The 9951-nt window shown below is 42.6% G+C and overlaps 1 protein-coding gene across 1 annotated transcript in view; it reads right to left on the bottom strand.

Moving 5' to 3' along the window:
- FBXL5 (F-box and leucine rich repeat protein 5) overlaps positions 1–3542 on the bottom strand; it is a 43508-nt gene extending 39966 nt beyond the window's left edge. Inside the window, exon 1 of the mRNA XM_081303506.1 lies at positions 3342–3542. Within this exon, the coding sequence (XP_081159632.1) occupies positions 3342–3425 (84 nt within the window). The 5' untranslated portion in view covers positions 3426–3542. The remainder of the gene's footprint in view (positions 1–3341) is intronic.
- Between the last annotated feature and the right edge of the window lie 6409 nt (positions 3543–9951).

Consider the following 9951-nt stretch of genomic DNA (forward strand, 5'->3'; position numbering starts at 1 on the left):
CTAACCACATCCTTACAAATTCTACCCATTTTGTTCTCAGAAATCAATTCAAATAGACCATTTCTGATACTTTACCACAGAATTGACTATACAGTCTTCCTTTGTTCCCATGATTCCCAGCTTGGATTTCATCCTAGCACAGTTGTTAATACATATTAAACTGTGAAGTCCTTAAGAATAGTGACCACATCTCAATAACCAACAAGCTACTACAAGCAAGACTGACAAGTAGAAATTCCACACTCACTGACAGAATTAATGAAGTTTAGAGGATTCAAGAAAAGACAGGAATTGGAGTGAAATGGGGAAAGGATATCAATCAATGCAAATTTTTACTAAAATCCTTCCAATCTGGATCAGTGAATTAGCATCTCTCAGCAGACTACTACCAAAAACATCAGTAACCATTATGGTTTCACATGAAGAAAATTAAGCTACAGTCCTAATCCTGACCTGGGTTTCCATCTGGATCTATAACTAACTGCTTTCATAACTCGGCCTATTTAATCTAGGCCTACAAATCCCCAGATATAAAACAAAGTACTCCCTGCCTTTATCTACTCCAAAGCACTGTCAAGATGACAAAGGTGAAAAACCTTTCCATAAAATCTCTATAAAAGAGAAAATTCATGAGCAAAATATTAAATTAGGTACTATATAGCAATATTTAACATGACCCATAAATTGAGAAGAAATTTTCTAAGTAAATTAGTCTAAGCACAGAAATAACTGATTTAATGTTTGTAAACAAATGGTTGCTTCTAAAATATACCATACTTTAAAAAAGTTCAATGCTGAAAAAAAAAAAAAAACTGACTTCTTTATGGATACCACATGGACAGTCAGAGTCAAAATTTAGAATATAGTGAAATATAATTTATAGCTTTTTAGTTTGACCATAAAAAAATGTCGTTCTCATTTGGGATAGTTTTATTGCAGGCTATACGGACTTGATATCCTTGTTCTACACAACCAAGGGATGGTAATGGTAAAAATACCATTTGCAATGACAAATAAAAAGCAACACACTCTTAATTCTGTAAGACCATTTAACCATCACAAAATACATATTTTCCCACTCTTGCTCAGAAAGGACATCCTAGGAGAGATTTCCACTGGTTAACAGAATCAAAAAGAAATGATGTCGAATTCCTATGCATTTTTTTTTCTTTTCTAAATTACCTTGGTCACCCTGCAGAAAACTGGACTTTTAAATCTTAATAAACACATATAATAATCTTATTAACTGTATGTAATCAATTTAGAATTAGTGATAATTTTTTCACAGTAACGGGGACAAATTCCTGAAAATTTTGACTTAATGCTATATAAAATTGAAAATGCTTTATTAAACATGTTATGCAAGAGGGAACAAGTAAGAATCTTATTTTACTCAAATATTGCTTTTTTAGAAAAGGCAACTTCATTTTCAAAATTTTCTCAAATGTTCTCAATCACCAGGAAAAGACCCACAAGAATGATGACTAACATCTTCAAACTGTTAAAATAAGGCTAGGACTAAGGATGTAGTTCAGTGATACAGTGCTTGCCTTAGCATTCAGGAGGCTCTCAGAGCCTCAGCACGGCAAAACAAACAAAATTAAGGCTGGTTAATCTTGTCAGCAAATAAATGAATAGTGATTATTGGAAGGTCACAATTATTTGGAAATTTGAAAAAAAAAAAAAAAGTAAATGTCTCCTAGAAAAATGTATACATGCACAAAATTTTCCACACAATAGCAGGTGACCCCTTAACTATCTCCTTTAATATAAACTGGAGAGAAAACTGTGCAGAGAAAATCATAACTTCCCTTTATGATTTCTGAGAAAGTGGAAAACCTCCCCATTTTTCTTTCCTGCAATTAAAGGACACTGTTAGAACAAAACTGAAAAGACAGGAAAGACAGAAACAGACAACTGAAAAATTCACATCTACTGAAAGACTTCTCCATTCCTCAAGAGTCTCCTAGATAAGTAGTTCTGACCCTGGTCTGCACACTGCACTCAACCTGGAGATTTAAATTACACTTATGGTTCCACTCTCAAAGATCTTAATTTCAGTGGTTTGAATATCAGGATTTTCACATCTTTCTGGGTGATTTTAATAGACAACCAAGTTGTTGATGACTATCCTAGCCAGTCCTAGTGTTTGAACACTTGAATTGGGTATTTTTTTAATTTTCAAAATGAAGGGGGAGGAGGAGAGGATGTTTGTGCTGAGATCTGAAACTCAACCTTACCTCTTTCAACTGCTGGTCTTGAGTGTGGCCTAGCAATGAACACTCTGGGCATCCTCCAGCCACCTTTCTGGGCTAACAACCTCTGTTTGCTTAATGCTACGTAATTTCTGAAAATTCATAAAAGTTGATTTCTATCCTTAAGCAATACGTTTAAGTTCTATTTATTTGGGTCATTTCTACAAGAAATAAGACTGCCCCAAGTTTTAAGGCTATCTATATGACTTTCCCCAACATAAATTGACAAATGTGAGAATTTTAACTTAGTCATTAGCGAAAGGACCTGAGTTAGCTCCACAAAAGTGCTTTTCCAGCTTACGCTGGCTGCACCAATTAAGAGTCCGAAAAGGTTCACACAGTCAAACCAACTTTTCCCGAACCCCCCACCCCTTTTTTTTGAGCCAACGCAAAGAATTCCAACAGAGAAGAGCTGTCTTGTAACAAATTCTACATGGAGTAAATATCCGGGGCAATAAAAGTTGCGGGGAAAACAAGAACCATAAATGAAGAATGAAGGTCCACTAGCTCCTAAACAGGGTTTTTTCCTCCCAAATCCAACCCGCGAACAGCCAGGAGGGAAAATGCAGGTGGAGCTGGGAGCCGCTGCCCGCCGAGCCAGGAAGCAAGCCCGAGTTGCACAAGGATGCACGGGTGTCTGCAAAGACGCGGGGAGCCCGAACAGGCCGGGGGCGGGGATCGCGGGCGAGGAAACTGCAGTAACGGCCTGCCCACGCGGACCGGCAGCCCACCGCGCCCGCCGGCCGGCCGGGGTCCCGGGAGTTCGCGGCCCCGCTCTCCGAGGGGCTGGCGGCGGGCGGCGCCCTCCCTTCCGCGCGCCAGGCCCGCGGGCAGGAGGACGCCGCCCGGTAGGGCGGCGCCGCGCGCCCCGAGGGCATGTCGGAGGCCGCGGCCGGGCTGAGGGCAACTCCCGAGAGGACAGGGGCGCGGGGGCCGCGCAGCGCTGACAGCTGCGCAGGAGGCTGCGGCCCCGGGGGCTGCGGGCGCCGCGCAGGCCAGGCCGCCTGGGGGACCCGCCTGCTGTTCGCCGCCTGCTGCTCCCCGCCTGCCGCACCGCCCCGAGCAGCAGGCCCCGCGCTCCGTTACCTTGTCGCAGTAGAGCCCCACCAGCTGCTTCATCCGCCAGTGCGGGGCGGTGAAGACGTCCACTTCTTCAGGGAAGGGAGCCATCGCCGCTGCTGGAGCCTCCGCCTCAGCAGCCGCGGCCGCCGCCTCTCCATAGACACCCTCGCCGCGGGGCAGAGGCGGCGCGCCCCCCTGCGCATGCGCCCGCCCCGTCGGCGCGCGCGCCCGGGCCGCCCGGCCGGCGGGGGCGCGGGAACGCGCGGGCCGCCGCCATGCGGTCCCTGCGGCCCACGTGACCGCGCGCGGAGGCTCGTGGCTTCCACCTCCCGCCTCCCCACCCTTTTCTTGTCCTCTTCGTGTGTCGCAGGAAGAAACTAAGCCTTCTCCCCGTTGTGTCGCGTTCTAAAAACACTGTATGAAGCGAGGAGGTGACGTTCGGAGGTGCCCGCCGGCCTTGAGGCCCAGCAGCCCCGCACCACGACTTCAGTGGAGCCCGGAGGCCACCTGGGCGCCGGAGCGCGACGCCCCTCGGCCTATGCGCGACCGTGCCCTCCTAGACCGGCCTAGGTTCCCTGGCGCGGCCCTCACCACCTGCCAGGCGCCGGCCTGGGTTTGGTTCCCGCCCAGGGTCGAGCTAACCGGGCTGGGGTCTCCGGGAACGTGTGGCCCGCGCGGGGAGCGGCAGGACCCGACGCTGCGGGGAGCCCGGGCTGAGGCCGGCAGGGAGGGTGCGGGAGAGAACCCTGGTGCCATCCCTCCATCTTAAGACCAGGCTTAGCCGGAGAAAGGACTAAACCCGCGTCACTGGCCTGAAGAAGGTCCCTGGGTCTCTTTGCCTCTCCTCGCCCGCGGGGAGACCCATTCTCGGCTTAGCCTGATCAACCCTCCAAGGGCTCAAAGAATCGGGAGGAGTCGGATAAGCAGAGAATATGGGGAGGATGTGTTTACTGCTTCCTGACTTAATGCCAGGAGGGCCAGAAAGGTGTGTTCACCCAGGCATCTCCATTATAGATTCTTGACAACATGGAGGTCCAACGTTGAGAAAAAGATAGGAGGTTAGAAAGAACCTTTCCCTGGAGTGCCCCTGTTTAGTTCAAATCTTACCATGTGCCATTTGTTGACTGGCGAGGTGAGCCAGCAGTGCCTCAAAACACAGATTCTGGAGATAAGTTCCTGGTTTTGCCTAATACTTGTTGTATGACCTTGGACAAGCTACAGGACTTCTCTGTGCCTCAGTTTCGTCTTATGTGAAATGAGGGTAATAATACCTTGTTCATAAGGATTAAGCAAGTTCATATATTTGAAGTGTTCATAGTAAGTACACATAATAAGTACTATCCGAAAACTATTAATGTTAGGTAAAACAAGCTGGGCTTGCCTCCCAGCTACTCGGGAGACTGAGTATGAAGGATCATAAGTTCAAAGCCAACCCAGGCAATTTAATGAAACCCTCTCAAAAAATAAAAAGTGCTGGGGACATAGTTCAGCAGTAGAAGGCCCCTGGGTTCAATCAGTAAGTACCTACGTACATACCTAAAACAACTCTGTGAACTAGTGCTGAACAAAACTGTCAAAGACATTCTGGTAATTGCCTAGGGTAAGTGAATAATCTGGTTTATGAATCTGGTCTGACAATACCCTCCCAGGCACTGTCTTAGTTGGGACACAGATGGCTTATACCGTCTGTGCTAAGGAAATAGGAAAAATGCTTAATGGAACAGACTGATAGACAAAGTCCTTAACAGAACTCTCTCTCTTTCCTTCCCTCCCTGTTACCCTCTCTCTTTGTTTTTTCCCCTCTCTTTTATTTTCTGCTCTTTTGTTAGGGCTTTGCCTCTATACTTTTTAGTATCCCTCAAAAGACATTTTCTTATTTACCCCCTGTTTCTCTACTTCATTCTGATCTTTCACACTAGCTGTCTTGGAATGTTGAATCAAACCTCAGGTGAACCAATTCTGTAGAGAAATGAGCTCCATGAGAGGTAAGGTGCTCACTGTCTCCTCAGCACGCAAAACAATGTTTATCATATCACTAGTACTCAATGAATATTTGCTGAATAAAGAAAGAAGGAATGAGAGAAATTCATGGAATTCTTATAATCTCATTTTTACTAATTTTGAATATACTTTGTAGTTTTTATTTTCACCTGTTTGTATCTGCATTGTTCACTAGCATGTCCCTAAAAGCAAGCACATTACAAAGGTATTTAACAACAAAAATAACCATCCACACACAGTTTGACTGTAACTCAGATTTCTAACTGTGCAAGTTGGCTGAAGTGTAATAACAGCTACTTTGGACTCTGCCTATTTCAAAAAATTTAAGATGACAAAAGGAAAGAGATAAAGTGATTAAAAAGGAGGCGGGAGCCTGTTGGTCATTTTTCCCTTTAAGAGAAGCTGTTAACATGAACTCCATATGCTGAGTAGTGTAGCAATTAATCACCTGATATACAGAATAAATGATTAATTTATAATGAGCTATAGCTGGAGAGAGAAGACATTGATCAATGTAGTGTCATAACTATAGATTCTCACAACAACAACAAATAGGAAATGCTTTTGTGGCCCAGTTGTCAATTGAATCACCTTTCTATATGATTTCTTTAAGTATGAAAGCAGACAAATTCTAACAGATAAATCAGCCTTTGGGGGCTGGGGATGTGGCTCAAGCGGTAGCGCGCTCACCTCGCATGCGTGCGGCCCGGGTTCGATCCTCAGCACCACATACCAACAAGGATGTTGTGTCCGCCGAGAACTAAAAGAAAAAAAAAATAAATATTAAAAAATTCTCTCTCTCTCTCCTCTCTCACTCTCTCTTTAAAAAAAAAAAAAAAAAAAAAAAAATCAGCCTTTGGCCACTCAAAGAGACTGCATAGGATAAGGCATGTGAACAGAGCAATGAAAACCCACATGGTAGAGTGCCTGGTAGGATTGATGGGTCTCTCTCTTCCCCATCCTCATTCTTTCTGAAAAACTGCATGCTACAGGGGGAAGAAAATCGGTATTCCCTGGCAACCTAAAAATACAATGACCCAGGCCTCTTCTGTAGAATTTTCCACCCCTAGTTTTAAGGGCTCTGGAAAAGATTACTTGTCATGGAAGATCTATTCTAAGGCGTTTAACTCTTTTTATTTTGTTTTGACATAACACTTTCTCCAAAACAGGGTTAGTTGTGAAAATAAGCAATGAAAGAATGTAATTACAAAACAGTTGGAATTATAATCCTAACCAAATTTGATCATCCCTGTCGGTCAAAATAGCCAATCAACAACTGCTCTATCAAGCCAAGTTGATTTAGGGGTAAAGCTTTCAATGTGAATGATGGCAAAATAAAAGAAAAGATAGCGAGTTGAAATGCAATACCAAATGCTACATTTGTTTTCATTGTCCTTTAGTATACTTTATGTGCAAATGAAAGTTAATTGAATATATGTGTGTATATGTTTGCAGTTTCCCCAAATCCTTACTTTGATTAAATTAAATACTGAACACCCGTTACCCCATTGATTTTTACTATATCATTATAGTATGTAATAATATATAATATAATCTTATATATTACTTTACTAGGGCTGTCATAACAAAATACCACATACTGGCTGGCTTAAGTGAAAATTCATTTTCACACAGTTTTGGAGGCCAGAAGTACAAGATCAAAGTGTCAGCAAGCTTAGCTTCTTCTGAGGCCTCTCTCTGTCACACAGATGGCTACCTTCTCAAAGTGTCTTCACTGAGGCTTTTCTCTACATGTGTGCATGTCTGGTATATCTAACCTTCTATGACCTACCAGTCAGATATACTTGCCCTCTCCAACCACCTCATTTTAACTTATCCACTTTTTTTTTTTTTAAAGACAGTATTTCATTTGGTTGCCCACACTGGCTCAAACTGTATCAACTTCCCCTGGCTGGGATTATAGGTGTGCTCTACCACACCCAGCGCTTACTCACCAAAGTCCTATCTCCAAGATGTAGTCACATTCTGAGGTACTGTGGGTTGGGTCTTAATTAAATTTAAGAATTTGGAGAAAACACAAATAAGCCCAAAACACTATAAAAGAAAAAATTTGTTCCAAAGATATATATAAAATCTTTTTCACAATAACAACAAAGAATTTGGAAGTAAATAAATGTCCATTAGTAGAATACTGATACCATAGAAATTATTGCACATCCAAATGATTGAAAAATAGGCCACTATTAAAAAGCATAAGATAGATCTCTAGCTGGGCACACTGTTTCACACCTGCCATTGCAGTAATTCAAGAGTATGAGGCAGGGGGATTGCTAGATCAAGGTCCCCTGGGACAATTTAGCAAAATCCTATCTCAAGATGATTAAAAGGGCTGGGGATATAGCTCAGTGGTAGAACATTTGCCTAGTACATATGAGACCCTGGTTCAATCAATCTCCAATATTGGAAAAAACAAAAAAATAAAACTCAATTTGCTGATGGAATGAAACCAGGAAATATGCTCTCATTTAGGGAAAAAAAAATATGTTGTTAGAATAACATATAACAGATTTATAACCTGAAGTTGTGGGCTAGAAAGCAGTTAAATGACTTTTAAAAATATATATGGTTTTGATATTTTAACACATTATCAAAATGTAACAATGCCTGCCTTTTATTGGTAGAACTATGTATGATTTGGAAAAGAGCTATATTTTCCCAAAAAAACTAACAAAAATTTTCCCAAAATTATGTAGCTGAAAAACAAAATTAGGTGTGTGTGTGTGTGTGTGTGTGTGTGTGTGTGTGTGTGTTTAAGTTTTCATTTAACATCAATCACTATTAATCTGTAATGCCAGACCGCCAGTCTCTGGAAGTCCCATTCTCCCTCAAACATGTCCAGATGCTTCCTTATATTTGTACATGGAGATGTTTGTCCCAATCTCCTGCCACATATGGCAATCCTTCTGATACTTCTGATATAGTAGTCTCCCAGCTTGTCACCATGAAGCCATTCCAATGAGTTCTACCCGAGTTCTATTCCCTAAACCACCATCAAGCCCCTGTAATACTTGTACCATGACAGGCACAGGACACCATTTTCCTAAGTCTCTCAAGCAAGCCAGAGTTGTCACCAGCAGTTTTTATCATTGACATAGTTGTTAAAAAGTTGGGGCCATGCCCAACTATGGGCATTTTCCTGTTCACCTGCTCTTTGCACCCTGTGAGTCCTTGTATCCATTTTCAGAACTTTAGAAAAGTGTCCCTCAAAGGCCCATGTATTGAAGGGTTGGTCCCCAGGCTATGGAGCTATTGGGAAGTAAAGGAACCTTTAAGCGGCTGAGACAGGTGGGAGCTCTTCAGGTCAAAGGGAGGTGTGCCCTTGAAGGGAGTAGCAGGACCCTAGACCCATCCCAGCCATAAAGTGAGCAGTTTTGCCACTTGTTGCCATGGATTTGCAGCCTAATCACAGGACCAAAAGATTCAGGGCCTTGAGGGAGTGATATCTCCAAAAGTGTGAACCAGAAGAAATCTTTTCCCTTTATAATTTGATTATAAAGGTTTTGTTATAGTAATGGAAAACTCACTAAAGCAAAATGTCTAGAGAACATGGTTTCTATTCTTGACCTAAAGTATAGGGTTACACATTGGAATGCAGACACTGCATTACTGTGCCTTTTTTTTTTTGGGGGGGGGTGGCACCCAGGGATTGAACCCAGAGGTGTTTTACCACTGAGCCACATCCCCAACCCTTTTTTATATTCTGTTTAGTGACAGGGTCTGGATGAGTTGCTTTGAGCCTTACTAAATTGCTGAGGCTGGCTTTGAACTCGCAATCCTTCTGCCTCAGCCTCCTGAGCAGCTGGGACTACAGGTATGTACCACTGCACCTGGCCTGTGCCCTTTTTTTCAAGGTGTGGAGCTTTCTTCCCTACTGGTGGCTCACTGACACATTGTACAAAAGAAAAAGAAATAGTTGGACATACACAAAGGCATAAGTTAATGAAAGAGTTGAGAAGAGGAAGGGGTGTAAAGGAAAAGGGGATACTTGGGCAGAAATAAAAAGATGAGGGAAGCAGAATGATAGAAAGGGCAAAGGAAAGAAAGTGAAAATAAAACAATAGTTAAAATGCATTGAAGTTACCAGCTACCGGGCACTGTAAATGTTTTCCATGAATTCATGTGTAATCCTCATAATATGTGGAATATTCTACTATTTTTCCCACTTAACCAAAAAATAGAGCCATTGTTTAAAGAGAGCCTTTGTTTTGTTTAAGGTCAGAGAGGTAGTGAGTGAAAAATCCAAGATTTAAATCAATGCTTTTTAAATCTTGCAATGTGTACCCGATCTTACACTGAAAAGACGATTCTGTTAATTAGTTCATACAACAAATTACATGTCTAATAAATACTATTAACTTCTGAGCTAGAGCCAAGGGTGACTATTGTGGGATCCTGTTCTATCTTAGTGGAATAACAAACAAGTAAACAGAGAATAATACAATTATAATCAGACCAAGTAGAGGTCCCAAGGACCTACACGGAATGGTCTCTCACTCTGGTTTCTACATAGCTAGAGAGGACTTTCTGGTTGAAGTGACCCTTGAACTCAGCATTGACAGATTCACCCATCTGAGACCATAGGGACTTATTTTTATTCACTTAGCATTAATTG

This window comes from Spermophilus citellus, assembly GCF_964194105.1.
Source record: "Spermophilus citellus genome assembly, chromosome: 8".
NCBI classification, from domain to species: domain Eukaryota; kingdom Metazoa; phylum Chordata; class Mammalia; order Rodentia; family Sciuridae; genus Spermophilus; species Spermophilus citellus.